Source organism: Silene latifolia, chromosome X, assembly GCF_048544455.1.
Source record: "Silene latifolia isolate original U9 population chromosome X, ASM4854445v1, whole genome shotgun sequence".
Lineage (NCBI taxonomy): Eukaryota > Viridiplantae > Streptophyta > Magnoliopsida > Caryophyllales > Caryophyllaceae > Silene > Silene latifolia.
This window is the reverse complement of record NC_133537.1, coordinates 311,041,245-311,062,573: the sequence shown is the minus strand read 5'-3', so window position 1 is coordinate 311,062,573 and position 21,329 is coordinate 311,041,245. Positions and strand designations below refer to the sequence as shown.

The 21,329-nt window shown below is 41.7% G+C and overlaps 1 protein-coding gene and 1 non-coding gene across 2 annotated transcripts; both read right to left on the bottom strand.

Annotated features, from left to right (window-relative positions):
* Positions 1-4,290: 4,290 nt before the first annotated feature.
* Positions 4,291-4,677, bottom strand: LOC141620515 (putative mitochondrial protein AtMg00860). Its single transcript, XM_074437365.1, has one exon. It carries the CDS (start codon positions 4,675-4,677, stop codon positions 4,291-4,293), a length of 387 nt encoding a protein of 128 aa, XP_074293466.1.
* Positions 4,678-20,795: 16,118 nt separating this feature from the next.
* Positions 20,796-20,902, bottom strand: LOC141625657 (small nucleolar RNA R71). The gene has a single exon (XR_012535425.1). It is a non-coding gene; the product is annotated as a small nucleolar RNA R71 (small nucleolar RNA).
* Between the last annotated feature and the right edge of the window lie 427 nt (positions 20,903-21,329).

Below are 21,329 nucleotides of genomic sequence, written 5' to 3'. Positions count from 1 at the left end.
TGGCATTCTGCTCTCTCTTCTTTTTGTTGTTACCCTTTTTCTTTTATCCCGCCTCTCTCTTTTTATTGATATTCCTTTTTTTTAGGATCATCATGGTGTACTTCAAAGAGCTTCATAACAAAGAGCTCACCTACCTTGCCATAATTGACCGCGAAACTGACGATGGGAACTCGGGAACCCGCTTGGTTACCCGCCGGTCATTGCGCTCTTCCAAAGGTGAAGCAAGTGTTGTAAACAAAGGTTGTTTCGATCCTGAAATGTCATCAAATTTCGATATTTCCAAACAGGATGTGTCAGCCCGTTTTCTTCTAAAGAGCACCTTCAAGACAAAGATTGACGAAAATCCCTCTTTTTCCTTGCTCGGGCGGAGGATAATAGCCGGATCGGTGAAGTGGGGCTCTAATAACTTGAAGATTTATGGAGAGTCGAAACATATTGCTGTATATTAGGAGTGGACTAAAGATGTGCTTGCTCGTTTTGGTGATATCCTTGAAGATTCTTCTATCAGTTCGGCGATCAACGCATCATTGTACTCATATGACAAGCATGTGACAGTCATGCGCGCTTTGTTTGAAGCTTGGTACTCTACCGTGAGACATTTTGGAAGATACTGGGTGCTTCATTTTGATTCTATTTGGAGCAATGACCGTTAGATGATCGTTGCCGAATTGAAGGCATTCCAGGCAAGGCATGTCATTTATATCACGCAATGAACATGTCACGTCGACCATTGAAGATTATGAGGAAGCCTAATTTGGATCGTTTGAAGTCCAAGTTAGATCGTTTGAAGTCCATCGTGGGAGAATTTTATACTTTCTGGATGGCTCATTTTGGTTTCTTATCAAGCAACGTACTTGTTTCATCAAGTGCAAGAGGATTTCAAGCAACTCCAAGTTGGGTCGTTTTATTTCTCTTCCAAGATATAAAGCAAGCAACATGTCCCGTTGGACGCTGAAGCATTTGAGGCACCGTAGCCGGATCATTTTGATACTTGACCATGAACCGCTAGGATACTCCAAGTCAATGCAAGGACTGCGAGAAATTTTGAATTATTTTGGTCGCATAAGTTCGATTCTCTTTCAAGTTATCAAGAAGCAAGCAACGAAAATGCCTCTCGATGGTTAGAGAATTTGAAGCATTCTGTGCAAGTTATTTCGATTTCTTATTTGAGCCATCATGCAAAGAATGAATCCGTCGACCGTTGTAGACCATGAGAGACTACGAGATACTCCGAGCCAAGTCATTATGCTACTTTATAGAGACCTATTGATCGTGGGAGACGAGGAGGAATCCGAGGTAGATCATTTCGATACTTTTCGAGGTTGTGACTTGTTGACCGCGAGAGATGCCGAGGAATTCGAGGCGGAACACTTCGATACTCGCTTGACCAGTCCATCTCATGAGGAATTCAAGCTACTCCCATCAATCCGTCACGCAGATGCGAGATTTGTTTCAATGACTTTACAAGGCTCTCTATGCAAGGAGGAAGGAGCGCGATGACCCATATGAAGTAGAGCTTGGAAGATTTGGATAGCAAAAAGAGCATGAGCGATGTTCCTTGAAACTTGCGTGATCAACAACCATGGATAACTGAAGAATCACCGTCAACTACTCATGGTCTACACTTGTTCGAAGGAAGGCAAGGTACTTGGAGATTTAGAAGATACGATGGAATTTCTTCCATTTAGGCAAAATCCATCAATGATCATGACTGTCCTTATCCTTAAAGACCGACTGAGTTGAAGTTTATTAAGCCGTGCATAGTTTAAGCTCTTGCGGGCCAGGAGCGATTTTGAGAGGATTGATTTTTTTTTGTGGCTGCACTTGAACAAAGTATTTGCTCAAACTGCCTACGTACTCACAAGCTAATAATGGTGACAACTTGCAAGATCAAGCTAACGTAGTTCGTTGAAGGTTTTTTTTGTTTCGGGGTGTGGCTGAACTTAAATAAATGACTTAAGCAAGTTGCCTACGTACTCATAAAGCACCAAAGTAGTACTTTACAAGATCAAGCCTACGTAGTTCAGAGAAGGATTTTTTTTTGTTTTGGTTTTTTTTGCTTTGGTTTTTCTTTTGGTTTTTCTTTTTTTTTTTTTTTTTTTTTTTTTTGATTTTGAGTTTTATTTTGGTATGCAGTTTAGGCTCATGCCTAGAAGCTTACGCAGTTTAGCCTCATGCTTAGGAGCAGTAGCGCTTCAAAAATTCTTCGTTGATCAACATGAACACCATCTTCATCAACAATCTTATAAGCACCATCGGTGTATACTTCTTGCACGACATATGGCCCATCCCACTTACAAGTGAAATTGCCTTTAGGTTTGTGAGAAGTAATGATCGGCCTTCTTACCGCGAGCACCAAGTCTCCTGCCTGAAAAGATCGAGGGCGCACCTTTTTGTTAAATGCGCACGACAACCGTGCTTGATAACACTGCAACTTTTGTTTTGCTTACAACCTTTTCTTATCTAGAGCTTCCAACTCTTCTAAGCGCAGCTTGTCATTGTCATCACTTGTAAGCTCTTCCTGAATGGCAACTCTCAAGGATTGAATTTGAAGTTCTAATGCCAAAACTGCTTCAACTCCATACACCAACGCATGCGGGGTCGCTTGAGTGGGTGTCTTTTATGTAGTACGATAGGCCCACAATGCCTCACTAATTCTCTCATACCAATCACGCTTTGACTTTGCCACCACTTTCCTCAACAAATTGTATAGTGTCTTATTAAAAGCTTCAGCTAAGCCATTTGCAGGAGCATTGTACATGAAAGACTTGTATTGTTTAAATTTGAACTTTTCACCAAGACTTGTCATCAACTTGTTAAAGAGCTGCTTGGCATTATCAGTTATGATGCGTTGTGGTAAACCATACCAAAAGATTATCTGAGTGCGAATTAAATCAACAACAGTTTCCTTTTTTTACTTCGCGTACACTGATAACTTCTGCCCACTTTGAGAAATAATCTGTTGCAGCAAGGATGAATTCATGTCCATTTGATGCTTTTGGAGTGGTGGGTCCTACAACATCTAGTCCCCACATTTCAAAGGGCCATGACGAAATAGTAAGATGCAAGGGCTCTGGAGGTTGATGTATGAAATTTTCATTGAACTGACAAGCATAACACTTCTTCGCAAAGTCCATGCAATCTTGCACCATGGTTGGCCAATAGTACCCCATTATTTTTACATGATCATGAAGCTTTGGACCGGATTGATGAGCGCCACAAGCACCCGAATGAGCTTCGTACATGGCCTCAGAAGCTTTAGTTTCACCAAGACATCTCAGCCATTGCCCGAGGATTGATCGTCTGTAAAGTGTTCCCTTATAATATATGAACCTTGGAGCACGACGACGAATCTCTACTTTATGTCTAGGGTCATCAGGACGCTTTTGATGTTCCAAAAAATCGATGATAGGTGCCGCCAATCATCATTATCGACTTGGTAGACACTAATCATGTTAGATGACTCCGCAATTTCTCCTCCTTCTAGTGGCGGTACTACCCAGCGGTTGCAAACTGGAATTGTCGTGACTTCCTCTGCCCCCAGTACAAAAGTGGCTGCAAGATTAGCAAGCGCGTCAGCCAGCTTATTGGCACTCCTTGGCACATGTCCGATTTGAACACAATCCAACTTGTTAAGTAATTTGATCGCATATTGATGGTAGAGAATATGATCGTCCTTCTTCATTTCGAATTCATTAAGGACTTGGTTCACTACCAACAAGGAATCTCCATAGATGTCTAAATCCTTGACCCCTATTTCAATCGCTATTTGAAGGCCTAAGATTAGAGCTTGATATTCGACCATATTGTTTGAACACAGTTCAGTGAGCACAAAGGAATAAGGTAACACATGACCTTCAGGAGACAAAAATACAACACCAACTCCAGCTCCATCACTACTTGCTCCACCATCAAAATACATTTGCCATGGCGGAAGTACACCCACATAGAATATCTCTTCACCGGGAAGATCATCCCGAAGTTCCCATTTCGCGGGGATTGGGTGATCACCAAGGAAGTGAGCTAAAGCTTACCCTTTGATTGCCTTTTGAGGCACATGGACTAAGTCATACTGTTTGAGTAGAACTAGCCTTTTGCTAGACGACTGGCCTTGAGAGTATATACTTGATAGGATCATCCTTTGAAACTACATGGACAGTATGTGCCTGCATGTAGTGCCGCAGTTTTTTAATTGCGAAGACCAAACCCAAGCATATTTTCTCGATTGGAGGATAATTCAAATAAGCTCCCACCAAAGTTCGACTTAATTAATAGAGAGCCCTCTCCTTCTTATTTTCGTTCTCTTGAGCACATAATGCCCCCACTGAGCATTCTTGTGCAGCGTTGTAGAGGAACTGGTGCCCCCAACACAGGTGTAGATGACAAGTACTTTTTGGTACTTTCAAAGGCATTATGACATTTGTCATCCCATTGAAATATAGCATCCTTCTTCATAAGATGACTGAATGGCTGACACCGTCCCCCGAGGTTAGAGATGAACCTGCGAATGTAAGCCAAGCGACCTTGTAGACCACAAAGCTCCTTCAAATTTTTAGGCTCTGGCATTTCTTGAATGGCCTTGATCTTTGATTGATCAACTTCAATTCCTCTGTGTCGTACCACGAATTCTAAGAATTTCCCCGAAGTAACTCTAAAGGCACATTTGAGCGGATTCATCTTAAGTTGGCATTTTCGCAATCTTTCAAAGACGGTACTGATACCGTCGTTTAGTACCAAAAATAAATACCTAAAACAACGAACATAAGCTAGTGGAAGTAGGGTCGATCTCCACAGGGAGATGGGAAAATGCGTGCTAAACTAACTCCGTCTGAGTAACTATTTCTTGGAGGTTTTAATGGTTGTTCTAATCTAAGGAGATCAAATGAGAGAAATAAAGTAAGAGAAATAAAGAAGAGAGTTCGATGAAAGGCAAGTAAGAGAAACAGCTAAGACAGTCGGTTCACCATGATTCTTAAGAAATGTAGTCTAGGGTCTTAGGTCAATGCAAATTCGATCTACATGGTAATGAAAAGGTCCTTCCGGTCCACTATTCACCCTAAAACAATTCTAACTTAGCTTCCGCCCTCATTAGAATGCTCTAATGTTCACTGCAGGTCTTTTTTTTTTGGTGAAATGTGAAACTTTCATAAATCATAAACATGAAGCAATTACATCACCAATACAAGACGCCATCATACTAGGCAGGTACTGCCCTAGCAATTAACTCCTATGCTTTTAAGCCAATTACAATCAATGCGTGACCTACAAGTATGAACTCTACTCACAATTCTACCAAGGAAAGACACCTTAACATTGTTAAACAGAACAGTGGGATGAGGAATAGCCTCCTCTACCCGACATTTGTTACGAGCACTCCAAATATGATAGATAAGGCTGGCAATCCCTGCAAAAATAACCTGCTTTTTCAGAAGGGAAGAACATCTCCAAGCTAAGCACCATTGAAGTGGTTCTGCACCAGACAAATTGAACCCTAACCAAGCCTGAACTAACTCCAAACACTTAGAACTATACGCACATTGAAAGAAAAGATGAGATCTAGTTTCATCAGTCTGCTGACAAAGGAGACAAGCCGTATCCTGAATAATCCCATGCTGAAACAACCTGTCTCTAGTAGAGAGCCTATTCAAATTGTAGAGCCAGAAGATGAATGAATGTTTAGGCACATTCAATCTGTTCCAAATAACAGGCCACCAACGAACTCTGGTAGGAGGAGGATTGAGCCAATCATAGCCACTCTGAACAGTATAAGGACAACCTGTATGCCAAGAGTTATTGGTATATCCACTTTTAAACATCTCTTTAACTTTACAGATTTGCCTCCAGGCCCAACTGGAATTAATAGAAGGAGAGTAAGTCCACCAATCCCTATTCTTGATATAAATAGTATTAACCCACTTGATCCATAAGTGATCTTGCTTGCTAGCAATCCACCAGGTAAATTTGGCAATGCTGGCTATATTCCAGTCTGAATATTTGAGAAATCCTAAACCGCCATGCTTCTTAGGGTAGCAACACTGAACCCAAGAAACCAAAGGAGATTTAAACTGATCAGCACCAGACCATAGGAAGTTTCTGCAAATCCCTTCAATCTTCTTAATGACAGTAGTGGGAATGAGGAAGATTCTAGCCCAATAAGTATGAAGTTGTGAGAAAACAGCCTGAATAAGAACCTTCCTACCAGCATAGCTTAATTTCCGAGCCCCTAAACTTCTTACACGAGCAACAACTTTCTCCACCAGCCTGTTGCAGTAAGCAATGGATAGTCTTTTATAGGAGATGGGTATCCCTAAGTACTTAAAAGGGAAAACACCAGCAAGGAAGCCAGACATGTGAAGAATTCTGGCCTTCTCCCCTGAGTTTACCCCATTAGTATACAGCTCAGACTTATCCTGGTTGACAGCAAGACCAGAAGCTACTTCAAAAGTTTTCAGAGCCCTCATCAGAATTTTAATGGAGGAAAAATCACCTCTGCAAAAAAGTAGTAAGCCATCTGCATAACTCAGATGGCAGAGTTGCAGGCTTCTACACAGAGGATGGAAGTGAAAGCCATGTTTAGTGGTGACAACATTGAGAATACTAGTAAGATACTCCATGCACAAAGTAAAAATCAATGGAGACATAGGATCACCCTGTCTAATGCCCCTCTTGCCAGGGAAGAATCCAAACTGAGAACCATTTAAAGATAGGGTAAACGTAGGGGAGGAAACACAAGCCATAATCTACCTTACCATTTGCTTAGGGAACTGGAGCCCAGTAAGCACACCCTCAATAAAGCTCCATTCAATGGTATCATAGGCTTTTCTCAGATCAATTTTGAGATGAGCCACTGCTCGATCGAGAAGCCCTCGTACTCGATCGAACAGTTGTTGCTGATACAAGTCCTCGATCGACCACCAGTTCTGTCGATCGAGCACTTCCTGTTTAGCACACCTCTCGATCGACTAGCAGTTCAGTCGATCGAGCCCTTTTGTTCTTCGATCGAGGACTCTAGTGTCTCGATCGAGGAATTTTTGTTCTGGCAGCGTGTAAAATTTATTTCTTTTGTTTTAAATTTTCTTTTGGCCATAATATGTACATCATACGGATGTTGTACACTCGCTTGATAGTGAAACGGTTCACTCACGTACCATATAGTTATTTTAAAGCGAATTTAAAGTAACAGATTGTAATGGATTAAAATTAAGTTGATAGAAGCAGTTTTGTCACATAATTTTAATCGTTAAAAGGTGGTTTGGATAAATTTAACATAATTACGGAATTATGTCACGAATAAATTTGTTTTAGTTGATGCATATTATTTATCGTTATTGTTGAATGCCTTGAATGCTTTTAATTACGTATTAATTTTATTTACAAACAGTTGTAACTTAGTGTGGCCTTAGTAGAACGTGTTACCGTAATGATGGAACACGGTCTTGGTTGTATTTTGAGATCTCGCATCTCCGTTTTGGATTTTTCACTTGTAATTACAGTTTTTATTTAGAATGTAAATAGGTTTATATTTTGTAAATTTTAATTGTAATTTTGAGAAGACCAAAGATGGAGATCGGATGCTCACTCCCGCTGCATGGACAAAGATGGAACATCAAGACAAGCTTCTCGGGTCCAACGGTGGATTCCAAAGTTGTATTATGTTCTTTTTACTAGGATAGGCCACACTAGGAATTTTATTTACGTATTGCATTCTTTTATTTTTGTAACGATTATTTGCATCATATTCCGCCTAAAACCAAACCACCTAATAATTGCATGAAAACTGACTCATATAGAGGTCACGCGTTAGTTTTCTTTGACATTTATATGTCACACGTTTTTAAGCCATCACCTAAGTTAATTCATTCACGTAATGCTAGTTATTCGTTCACTTAAAATGAATTAAAACTAAGTTGATGGGATCTTCCTCGTATAACCAAAAATTGAGAATAGTCTTTATAGGTCAAACTCCAATGAATCCCTTCTTCGTCGGTAGGCATAATATGACCCCTTCTACGTCGGGTAAGTTGGAACTGATTGACTTATTTTATCTCAACACTATGGTCACTCGTACGATCCTGTGATTATGGTGGACTATAGATAGGATTTACGGAAATCTATCGACCAAGAGTTCTTACGGAAGAACTAGCTAAACAGTTGGCTTATCAATTTACGGAAATTGAGTCTTGGGATCACTTGTATTATTCTTGAGGGAGATCAATTATGCAAGTGCAATGAGTCTACACGATTAAAATGAATTTTAAATAGACTTAAATCACCTCGATGAGTTGCTTATTTCGTTTTTGTTTTTCTTTCTTTTTCAGCGTAGATCACATTTTTAAACTGCTAATAACATAATGGCTGGCATCCTCGATAACCCAATGCCAAGTGCCACATTGGACCGTGAGTCCTGACTTCGGATCTTTATGAATCAGATGAATCAGTCTACTAGACTGAAGAATGATGGATCAAACTTCACGGAATGGGAGGCGGCATTACGGAATGCCGCCACCGCCGACGGAAGCTCAAGTATCCGACGAGCCCCTCCCGCCACCCCCCAGGCCCCACGGCTCGAGTTAACGAAGTCTCCAAGTATAGCGACTTCGTCATGGAAGCGGGTGCGATTAAAAACGTACTCATTTTTGCAATGGAATCCAATTTGCAGAAACGCTTCATAGCCCAAGGTGCAAACAAGATTTTTACCACGCTCACTAAGGAATTCTCAAAAGCACCGAGAATCGTGACCTATGAGCATACCACTCGCTTCTTTGATGCGAGACTCCAGAAGGGCCAACCGGTTAGCCCACATATTCTCAGCATGATTGAGAATGTGAAGAGACTGGAGGCGCTTGATTGTAAAATCAGCGAGAACATCGTGATTGACCGCATGCTTCATTCACTCCACGATGGTTTTGCGCTCTTTAGAGCGAATTACTATATGAATGATTTGAAGAAAAGTCCTCATGAACTACACTCCCTTCTCGTACAGACCGAGAAGGACATGAAGTTCAGTGGGAGCTTGAAACAAGATGTTCTCGTTGTGTCAAACAAGGGCAAGGGTAAGGGCAAAGCTCAAGTAGACCTAGCGGTAGGTAAACCGAAGTTTAAGAAGTCGGGATCAGGTAAGAGTGGGCCTGGTGAGGCAAGTAACTCATCAGGCGCGACAAAGAGCAAGACCGAAAACATGGAATGCCATCACTGCCACAAGACTGGGCATTGGAGGCGTACATGTCCTGTTTACCATGAGGAAATAAAAGCAGGTCGTGTTAAACCTGTTGGTATGTTTTCTTCCTCTTCTACTTTTATTCATATGATTGAGATTAACCACACAAGTTACGGAACTTGGGTACTAGATACTGGTTGTGGTTCTCATCTGTGTAATCATGTGCAGGGGCTCCGAAACATCGAACCCCTCGTAAAGGGTGAGGTGGACCTGCGTGTTGGGAATGGAGCACGAGTGGCTGCCGTCTCAAGGGGAACATATGTGATCCAGCTTCCTAGCGGATTTGAGTTATTTTTATATAACTCGCTATTATGTACCTCTCTCTAAAAACATTATTTCAGTTTCTGCACTTGACAAACTTGGTTTTTCATTTGTAATAGAGAATAATTCTTGCATTTTCTCATTACACGATATGATTTATGGCAAGGCAGTCTCCATGAGCGGAATTTATGTTTTAGATCAGACCACCGAAATATTACACTTAATGAATAAGAAGTTAAAGGTCGGTGACAAAGATCAAACATACCTATGGCACTGCCGTATGGGACACATTAATGAGAAACGCGTAAAACAGCTCATAAAGAATGGAGCTATCTCGGCCTTTGATTTTCAATCATTTGGCACGTGTGAATAATGTCTCATCGGTAAGATGACTCGAATTTTCTTCAAAGGTGTCGGAATGCGCGCTGCTGACCTATTAGGACTCATACATACGGATGTGTGTGGACCTATGTCAATCACCGCACGAGAAGGCTATAGGTATTTCATCACTTTCACGGATGATTTAAGTAGATATGGTTATGTCTACTTAATGAAGCACAAAAGTGAATCCTTTGAGAAATTCAAGGAATACCGAGAATCGGGTACGGAACCTCTTTGGGTAGAAAGATTAAAACACTGCGATCAGACCGTGGTGGCGAGTATCTTTCTCACGAGTTTGATCAACACCTTAAGGACCGTGGGATTGCCCTACGATTAACTCCACCTGGAACACCTCGGTTGAATGGGGTGTCCGAACGGAAAAATCGAACACTACTTGATATGGTTCGATCCATGATGAGTCACACCGTGTTGCCCGACTCATTGTGGGGTTATGCTCTTCTTCCGTCACCGCTCTAATACTTAACCGAAGTCCGTCTAAAGCTCATGACAAGACTCCATATGAACTATGGAAGGGAACGGTCCCTAACTTGTCCTTTATACGGGTTTGGGGCTGCGAGGCTTATGTCAAGTGGAGACACGAGGATAAGCTCGGCCCGCGATCGGTCAAGACATACTTTATAGGTTATCGTAAAGGAACACTTGGTCATTACTTTTATTCGCCAACCGAACAACGTGTTTTTGTTGCGGCTAGTGCGACATTCTTAGAGAAGGAATTTCTCGAGAATGCAAAGAGTGATAGAACCTTCGACCTGTCGGAGATTCCAGAACCAAATACCGAGCAACCATTGGAGGAACCAATTCCTTCAATCCCTACTGCGTTAATATTCCTGAGGAACCTAGGAGGTCGGGAAGAGTCTCTATTCCTCCGGACAGATACATTGGTATGGTCGAGGAACATGATATAGATGACATTCTACTCCTAACGAGTGGTGAACCCACAACCTATAAAGGTGCCCTGACTAGTTCCGACTCAAAGCTATGGCTTGAGGCCATGCAATCCGAGATGGACTCCATGTATGAGAACAACGTATGGGATCTTGTTGACTTACCCGCTAAGGTTCGTCCCCTTCAATGCAATTGGCTTTACAAGATAAAGCATTCAGTGGAAGGTCAACAAGATATCTATAAAGCACGACTAGTTGCTAAAGGTTTCACCCAAGTGCCAGGTTTGCACTACGATGAAATTTTTGCACCCGTAGTCATGCTGCGTTCCATTCGGATTATCTTAGCGATTGCCGCTTTTCATGACTATGAAATTTGGCAGATGGATGTGAAAACCGCCTTCTTAAACGGTTATTTGGAGGAAGAGTTGTACATGGTACAACCCGAAGGTTTCATCGATCCTGAACATCCTAAGAAAGTGTGCAAGCTTAAGCGTTCCATTTATGGACTTAAGCAAGCATCTCGGAGTTGGAATCATCGCTTCGACCAAGTGATAAAAGAAAATGGATTTACTCGATCGGTCGAGGAACCATGTCTATATATCAAGTCGAGTGGGAGCAAGATTGTCTTCCTAATATTGTATGTTGACGACATACTCCTGATTGGGAATGACATACCTCTCTTAACTTCGGTAAAAGTATGGTTGAAGAACCATTTCCAGATGAAAGATCTGGGTGAGGCACAAAGAATTCTGGGCATCCGCATCTATCGAGATAGATCACGTCGGATGTTATCTCTCAGTCAGGAGTCTTACATAGACAAGATCCTAGAGAGATTCAGCATGACTAACTCCAAAAAGGGGTTTCTTCCTATGGCTCCAGGGGTACATTTGAGCAAGTCTCAGGCACCAGAGACACCGGAAGAGAAAGAGCGCATGACACGGATTCCTTATGCCTCGGCTATAGGATCAATCATGTATGCCATGATATGCACACGTCCAGACGTGGCATATGCATTGAGTATGACAAATCGATTCCAATAGCATCCAGGTGAATCATATTGGATGGCCGTCAAGAACATTCTTAAGTACCTACGGAGGACTAAAGATTGGGCATTGACTTATGGAGGCGATCAAAAGCTATGCGCAACCGGTTACGCAGATGCTAGCTTCCAAACGGATCGAGATGACTCGAAATCTCGATCTGGATTCGTTTTTACTCTTAATGGCGCTGCATCGGCTAGAAGAGTTCCAAACAAAGTGTTACAAAGAGATTCTACGACGAGTCCGAGTACTATGCCGCGTCGAAGGCTCGCAAAGGAAGCGATATGGATGCGTCAATTCTTACAAGGACTATCTGTAGTGCCTAGTTCGAATGACCCGATCACCATCTATTGCGACAATAGAGGTGCCATCTTCCAAGCTAAGGAGCCCAAGTCTAGCAACAAGTCTAGACATGTACAACGGAAAGCTCATCTAATCCGAGATTACGTGGAGCAAAAGGAAGTAGTGATAGAAAAGATTGCTACAGATGATAATATAGCAGATCCTCTCACTAAACCATTACGACAAGATAAGCATGAAGGGCATGTTAATTCCATGGGAATTAAACGTGTTCCTGATTTGTAGTACTCTTTTATGGATTAGATTCATTCTCTTTTGTACTCTATACGACCTCATCGTTTTGATATTTATATATTTTGTTTTTCATGTGGTTTTGTATGACAATTTTGAACACCACAAAGTGAACTGAACAAACATTATATTTTTGGTCCTTAATTGCCCACGTGAGCTGATAACTCAAGGTAATTATTTTGTGACGTTGGTTGATGGTGGGTTCAATGAGCCATAAGTCAAAAGGTTGACTGACCAATCACAGAGGCGATTTATACGGATATCTCGTAGGACACAATTGTGAAATCGACGTGGAGTCCTAAATGTTTTATAACATTCGGTGCCAGGTCGTGGATAGGACCTCCATGGTGATCCTAAGAGTTGATTCTTTTGACTATCGACTGTCTCTTGAGATTAAGGCAGATTTTGGGTGACTTTGGTTTCTTTCTCACGGTCATCCGTAACAGGGGGCCAAGTAGATATTTTCTGGGTCATTTCATGCTGTGCTTATATCGGCAGGGGTCGAGTTGAAGGAAATATTCAGCCTTTATCAGGTACTCGATATTTCTCAGGGCCACTCGAGGAGCTTTAACTGAAATGCATGGCCATGCTCGGATACGGATTCGTTTTATCAGTTAAGTTACTCTCTAGTCGGGGAAACCACTCTAGATACAGATCGATTGTAAAATACGACCTTTGCAGATCCGGATCTGCAAATTGTTTTACATTGAGTGGGAGAAATTTTAAATGAATATGAGAATCGGTTATCGCACATACACTTGTACGGACAAGTGGGAGTTTGTTGGAGCTTGTGTCCTCCAGTGAGTGCGGATAACGTCATTGCACGTACACTTGTACGGACAAGTGGGAGCTTGTTGGGGCTGGTGTCCTCTACAGTTAGTGCAAGGACTTATAAATCTCTAAAAGGATCAAAGGGTATACTTTTGTATTATAATCAGTTGGTCCACATTTATCAATAACGGTTGGCTTGCTAGATAAGTTTGACGCTATTGTCATACAGATGGCGGTGATCAACTGGTCCCTAAAAGTCACACCTATAGGATACGTCTGAGAGATGTGACGTTATGAAAATACAGTCATGTTGATGCCTAAGTTGACTAAACAGTTAGTCGGAGTTATTGACTAGTAATTAGTCAAACGCGATGTTGAGATAATTATTTAATACGGATTAAATAATAATGGCTAATATGAATTAAGCAATTAATTCGTAAATTGAATATAAACGATTTATATTTAATTAATGTATATTGAATTTATTTAATTATACAATATTGTCTTTGTCGGACGTGTATTAATATATTAACTGAGTCATGTTACCAGTTGATACGTTAATAACCGATAACCAATGACGATTTATAATTGAAAACCCGTCATATACATTTTAGTAATTTCGAGCTGGACTATGAGTTAAAATAAGGAGGAAGTGAAAGCCCACTCCCTCCCCTGGGATCTCGGTTTGGCCGAACAAGACAAAAGGAGAGAGCCTCTCTCCTTTTGCCCCAAAACTGATTCATTTGAAACAAAAACTAGGGTTTTGGAAAAATTTCCTCTGAAACCTAGATCTCACATCTAGCAAAACTCACAACAATTCTCTCAATATTGCAAGGCAATTAGAGAATACTTTCTAGCACAAGGGGCATAGTCTCAGACGGTCTTGGGTGCAACAATTAGGAGGAAATCTACATTGATTTCTGATCATTTTGCCGATTTGCACTAGGACCCGAGGTTGATTCTTAATCTTTATTGTTTCTCTTGTATATTTCGTTTATGACCATATTCACATGTTAAATTTGCGTTATAGTCCTAAAATTTATGGATTTTATACGGATATTACCCTACACTCTTCAGCTGGACAGCGTGAGCATCTTACTTGTATTCATTTTGCTTCTATATTGCCTTTAATCGATCATAAGAATGATTCCTTGTTTGTCTTTTCCTAGTGGGTGCCCAGGCCTTGGGAGGAGTACGCTGGAGCGCCTCCTTTTGTGGCTGAGGTCCTTCATCCTAGGAGCTCGAGCCGGCTGCTACTGAGGACATCGATGTGTCCTGTGTGGTACTTGGGCGAGCGCTTGGCTCGTCAGTGCTCCCGGGATGTGTTGACGGTTCCCATCGACCCTCCTAGGATGATGTTCAGGGAGCATTCTGAGGCTGAGAGGGAGGCTGACTTGGCTGGCGTTGGTGGTGACGCCCTCCTGCTTCCTGGTGAGGACTACTCGGCGTTTCTTTACGGGAGGTTGGCGTACTGGCCGGTTGTGGTAAGCATATTTATCCTTCTTTATCCTTGATTATGAGAATATGATGAAAGATCATCAAATAACGAGAAATATCTGACTTTGCAGGAGGTTGCGGGGGCGGGCATCGAGCCCCCAGAGTACCCCGAGACCCTCGAGTACACTGACGCGACCGGGAGGACGACGATCTCCGAGCTGCGTGACTTTGACGTGGCTGTGACGGATGCTAGCCTGGCCGATTGGCGACAGATCGATTCGGAGGGTGAGCCTCTAATTTGCATAATTTTTGTGTAAGAACACATTTGATTGAACTTATTCAATTATTGAGAACCTCTTTTTGAAAATGCAGGTTGCGCCGTCTCGGTTCGTGGCGTTATGGAGGGTGGTCAACCGGCTGCAAGCTATTGCCGTCGAGGCACTTGTCGGCGGTCGAGGTCATCAGGTATGAACTTTTCGCCTATTTCATTTTTGAATTTTGATTTTCCAACTTCTATTATAACTGCTTGAAATGATTGACATGAGCTAATTTTGTTATTTACAGGGGGATCGTGAGCTGGAGAGAGAGTTGGCTCAGGCTCGGGAGAAGACAGCTCGCTTGTTGAGGGAGCTCGAGGTTCGCGATGCCGAGGTTGTTGCTCTCGCGGCAAGAGTTGCGGAGCTGGAGGGCGATCGGCAGTAGTTTTGCTTTGTTGTTGTTTGTATCTTGCACATTTGTATATTTTGGACCTTCATTTTGGACATTTTGGACTTTGCTTGGGGCTCGAGCCCCTAGTTTGTGGTACATTTTCCTTTTTTTTGTATATGATGGCCTGAGTGCCTTTGCTGCTGGGTTGCGTTGCTTGTATCTGCAGGTTAGCTTTGAACAGGTTTGGTAGATGACGGTTTATGCCGCCATGCTGCCGAAATTTACATAGAAATCACGTAGAACATACATTTATATATACACACGGCCTGAATTAGCGCGAGACGAAAGACTCGACAAGGATGCAAAAATGCAAAAAATTGCCGGAAATGGAAATGACCGGACGGTAGGGAGGGTTACCCCTAAAAAAAGAAAAAAATAGAAACCTATAAGTTAGAAATGAAATGATTAAAAAGGAATAAAAGAAATATTAAATTATAATGAAAATTATTTCCTAAAATGAATTACATTAAAATGAAAATTATGTCCTAAAACGAAAATATACAAGTGTGTTAGAATGACGGGAATGCTGATATTGCCTCGAAATGTGTGCCCGCAGAATTAGGAAACATGAAATATGGTAACTTCCACGTATTTACCAAAATAGTAACCCGTAGGAATAGGAAATTATTCGTCAAGGAATTTTAGGAAAGATCCAACGCGGAAAATCACAGAAACCTTGCTGAGGAAGAGGCGCAGCATGAGCTGCGTCCCTTTCAAGAGGCGCAGCAGGTGCTGCGCCTGTTCCCAGGTGTGTCTATTCTGGCAGATTTTGGGAAACAGAGTTTAGTATAAATAGAGACGTCGATAGAGTTTTTATTCACACAATTCTCCCGTCTCTTCTTCGTTTTAGTACATAAAATTCTTAATATAATCACTCATCATGAATACTTTGGAGATTCGCCTAAAAGAGTGGACTAATGAGTTTTCCAACATGGAGAAGTACGACATGGGTGCTTATAACCTTGGATCATTGTTGAGTTTGAAACTTATCAAGGTTGTCAAACCATTCTTAGATGCTTGTCTTGATTATTGGGACCCGAATTATCATGTTTTTGCTTTCCCCGGAGGCGACATTTGCCCATTTCCTAAAGAAATTGCTGCGATCGGTGGGTGGGATCCAGAACACTTGCCTGCCATTCCTTCTACTTCGCAAGATTATAAGAGCAATTTTAGAGACTTGCTTGGATTGACTAGAATTGAGGTGGACCGTTTAGTGACCTCGAAGGGAGTGCGAATGTTGGACTTCATTGACCGATTCATTAACAGGGCCGACCCCACCGTTTCTTATGTTGCTAGGCGAAGGGCATTTGGATTTTGTTTGTTGTATGTGTATGTCCTCCAAGGGCATGTTGATGAAGACTTGAGAGGTGATCCCCGCCTCCTTGGCCTAGTTGAGCAAATGGAGCTGCGTAGGAGCCCAGCTTGTTTATGCCTAGGAGAGATCATGTTGGGCTTGGATAATAGGAAAGCCAACCGCGACCTACCGTACTTGGGAAGTCCCGTTATTCTGCAGGTAAAAGAACATTTTCTCTTTTCTTTCCTTTTTTTTCGTTTTTTTTTGTTCTTTTTGTTCTTCTTTTTGTTCTCTTTTTTTTCTATTCGTTTTTTTTTCGTTTTTTTTCCGTTCTAATACCCGCTTTTGGTAGGTTTGGCTTATGGAGCGTCTTCGATTGATCGAGCCCCCAGTTCATGTTCCTTCTTATCATGCTAGTTCGATCGCAATGAGGACTAGGCTGTACATGGTTGACTTCACTCGGTTTTGCAATTATTGGGAAAACAAGCTGAAGAGTGATGATGGCCCCTTGATTAGGTGGATCGTACCATGGTGGCACCTCAAATCTGTCCTTGGAGTGTCTTCGTTGGATCCTACTCGATCTGTGCGCATTCCTGACTTGGAATTCATGGTATGTATCTTCCCGGAGAGGTTGATGAGGCAGGTTAGACTAAAGAAGACGATCCCGAAGCTTGACACTGTCCCGCTGACTGTCGTGGCGCTTACTACTGAGAGTCGAAGGAAGTGGGCCATTAAATGGGCCCAAAGAAACGCGTGGTTCTTTAATTCTTCTGCTAATGCCTTATGGGTGTCGGATTCTTATCTGCGATGGAGGAAAGCTACTACTCCGGAAGAGCGCGAGAGATTGAGGAAGCGCGAGCCTGTTGGCTACAAGGTGCGCGAGGTGGAAAAGGAGAAAGAGAAGCATTTGACTGAGGGAGAGGAGGAAGCCGGGTTTCGAGTTGTTCATCCTTCGAAGAAACCGAAGACCTCTCCTGTCGTGGACAAGGTGATTGACAAGAATGGGAAGTCTAGGCCTCGAGAAAGACCGTTGGTGATTAGGTCCGAAGTGGCGCGAGAGCGTCCGGCTCGAGGTCGTGACAAGAAGTATGACAAGAATGACAAGGGCAAAGGGAAAGTGGAGGAATAGCCCAAGTCTTTATTTTTATTTATTATTATTATTATTATTATTATTATTATTATTATTATTATTGTTGTTGTAATAAAAAGGTGGGGGTTTTTAGAATCCTAGCCTTATTTTTATTTTTATTATGTAACGTATTATTATTACTAGAAAGTGAATGAAATAAAAAAGGTTAATTGGTTATGAAACCGTTGTGATTTTTCTATTTATTATTCTTGTCGAATTCCAAATGCAATGCAAATGTCCTTCTATTTACATTTTGAAATAATGGGTTGTATCCTGTGAAGGATTGCCTACGTATTCATTAAGAAAATGAAATCAAACCCTTGCGCGTAGTTCGAGTAAATGTAAAAGAAAAAATGTTCTAAGCAAGAGCTTGTAATGAACTTTAGAAAATAAGCATGAGCTTTTTACTTACTCTTAAGGTGCAAATTTAGTTTATTTGATGATATGAGGATGACAAATTTGTCAAAATACAAAAGCAGAGTGACATTGGCTTATTTTAGCTTGGCCAGGGGCCGTTTATTTAGTGCCACAAGAGCGATACGTGAGGTTACGCGAGGCGCGTTTTTGTTCCTATTCTAGGCATAATACCGTTTTAGTTGGTCGAGGTTTGTCGGGTTGGAAAACTCATTCCCATCTAGGTCTGTGATTCTAACCGCACCCCCTGGAAGTATGAACTTGACTAGAAATGGTCCGACCCAATTAGGTTTAAATTTTCCCCGTGGATCGACAGGTAAAAGAGCTATAACCGACTTGAGTACCAAGTGTCCTTCCTTAATGTTTCTTGGCTTAACCCTTTTGATGAAGGCTCGTTTGATACGTGCTTGGTATGTGACGCGTGTCCTAAATATGATGTTTTACACCCCATTTTACACGCATTTCAGATTTCATTTGTGTAGTTTATGCTACTATTTGCCCCATTTCGTCTACTTTCGTATTTTTATGTAATATTGCATATTTACGCGGAAATGAGTAGATATTGAGCTAAATCCGTCCCTGAGTACCTTGCATTGCATTTGACATGAAGTAGAGACTCGAGAAATGAACTTGGTGCGCGTTTCGAAGCCCGAAAGACAACTTTATGAAGAATTAGAAGCGGACTATCAGCTAAAGCAGTCGATCGACTGACCTCTATGGTCGATCGACCAGAGCACGAGTCACGGGAGCTACTGTACACTGCAGCCCAGTCGATCGACCGGTCACCTTGGTCGATCGACCACACCGCTAATTCAGACGTGAATTAAAAGATCGAGAATAAGGAAGCCCAATGTGTATTAGGTTTTGCGAATAATGTTACGTTATATTCATATATAACGTAACCTGACATTAAGCTTGAGGTATCGAGTTTTTATTCAGTTTGACCTAGCTTTTAGAATATCAAATAATTAGGGTTTTCAATATTGTTTCATCCAATTTACAATTGCATTCGGTTTTTGGATCTTTATTCTCTGCAATTTCGTTCGGTATTCTCCTGCTCTTATTCAGTTTCATTGCTTATATTTCGTTAATAGTATATAATTGCTAGTTAAATTCCCGAAGCCGATTATCGTTTATTGTTATTTGTTATTTAACTATTTTAAGCATGAATCCAGTAGTTTTATTCATTAATATTGTTGTTGTTTTTATCAATATCATGAGTAGCTAAATTGTTCGTGCTAGGATGTAGGGAATCTGTAGATTAGGCGGCATTAGAATTATGTAGACCTGAAATCACATGTCGGTCGATCGACTGGGTTCCCTGGTCGATCGACTGGCCACGTGAGCTGTGTTTCGTTTTAATTGTTTTAATTGTTACATTTGACGAATCGAATGCATTCGACTAGTTGAATGCTTAGTATATGACCGACCCATTAGATCGAAAGATAGGGAAAGTTGTTAGACTGCCAATTAAAATGACTAAACTATGCTAAGATCGAAAGATAGGTAAAGTTTAGATTTTAGTCACTTTTCAGGACGAGAGTCAGTACTAGTGATATTAGGGACCCGTAGCGAGATCGAAAGATGCTACTTGTTAGGAGTGGACCGAGAGGACCTCTTATTTTCCCGACTCACGTGATTTGTTTTTGACCTACCTAGCCGCTGCCGCCGAAACTACAGTGAACCGACCATCTTAGTACCCCTTTTTATTATTTGATTTAATCTATTTCTTTTATTAGCTCGTTTATTTGCCATTAGTTATAGACCAATTCAACTCAAACCCCCCACACAATTGTTACCCTAAGACTAGAATTAGACAGCTAATTATTACATCTGCCTCTCTGTGGTTCGACCCGACTGCCGCTAGCTATAGTTGTAGTTGGAATTATAAATTTATTTTTTGTGCACACAACGACGGGCATAAAATTTTGGCGCCGTTGCTGGGGAGGCAATTGTTCTAATTTTTAGTTGTTTTATTTTAGTCTGTTTCTTAGTTTAAGGGACATTCGTTCCTTAAGCTATTCTCATATTCTTTTTGTAGTTTCCTCTTATGCGCAAGTCACAGGGTGGTGAATTAGTACCGTTCAATCCTGAGATTGAGAAGACTTTGCGCGAGTTGAGACGATCATCTAGGATATTGCCGACAGAGGAAGAGCTGAGTACTCTGTCTAGTTACTACGAGAACGAGCTATTCGAGGAGGACCCACCTTCATCTCCCATTTCCACTTCATCAGCTGAGACCGTCACATCTCCAGATTTTCTAGAAATGGCTGAAGAAGCGACTATAGCAAGTCACTCTGAGCCGACAGCTGCAAATCTATATAAGGAATTCGAATTACCGGGAGCTGATAGAAAATTGGAACCGAAGCCTTCTTATACAAACTTGGTTGAGAGAAACCAATTCGGGGGAGCTGCAAATGAAGATGCAGCCAAGCATATGGAGATATTTATTGATTATTGCTGCTCTATACCCCCGCCGACCGGTGTGACCCAGGACCAGGTGAAGGAGACAATGTTTATATTCTCACTCCGCGATGCTGCAAGGGAGTGGTACAGAGACCTGGACCGAGCTGCTAATGGAATCACTGACTGGAATTCGCTGGCCTTAGCATTTTATAAGAAATATTTCTCTGCCTCGAAGACGAATGCTATTAGAGCTCAGATCACAAGATTTAAACAGGGGCCTGATGAGAACTTTCATGAGGCATGGGTCCGTTTCAAGAAGCTGGTGCGAACCATTCCGCATCATGGGTTTGAGAAATGGAGCTTATGCAATCAGTTCTACAATGGGCTCTATGACGATCAGAGATCTATCTTGGATGCGGCGGCTAATGGCAGATTCCAGGAGAATATGGGAGAGACTAAGGGGTGGAAAATCATTGATGACTTGGCCACCCATAAAGCTGAGTATGGAAATTCCAGGGGAAATCAAAGGAGAGTTGCTGAATCTCCTTCTATAGCTGCATTAGAGGCTCTCACGGCGAGATTTGATAAGTACGAGTTGGGAGGAGCTTCAAAAGGAGGGATCTACCATGTGAATACTGTTTCAGACGGTCCTTTCGTCTGCAAAAGATGTGGAACTGAGGGACATGTTTCAGACAACTGTCCTAATCCCTTTGAGTCTTGTGCTGCCTTTCAACATTATAGGCAGACAAACACTTACTATGAGCCGAATGTCCAT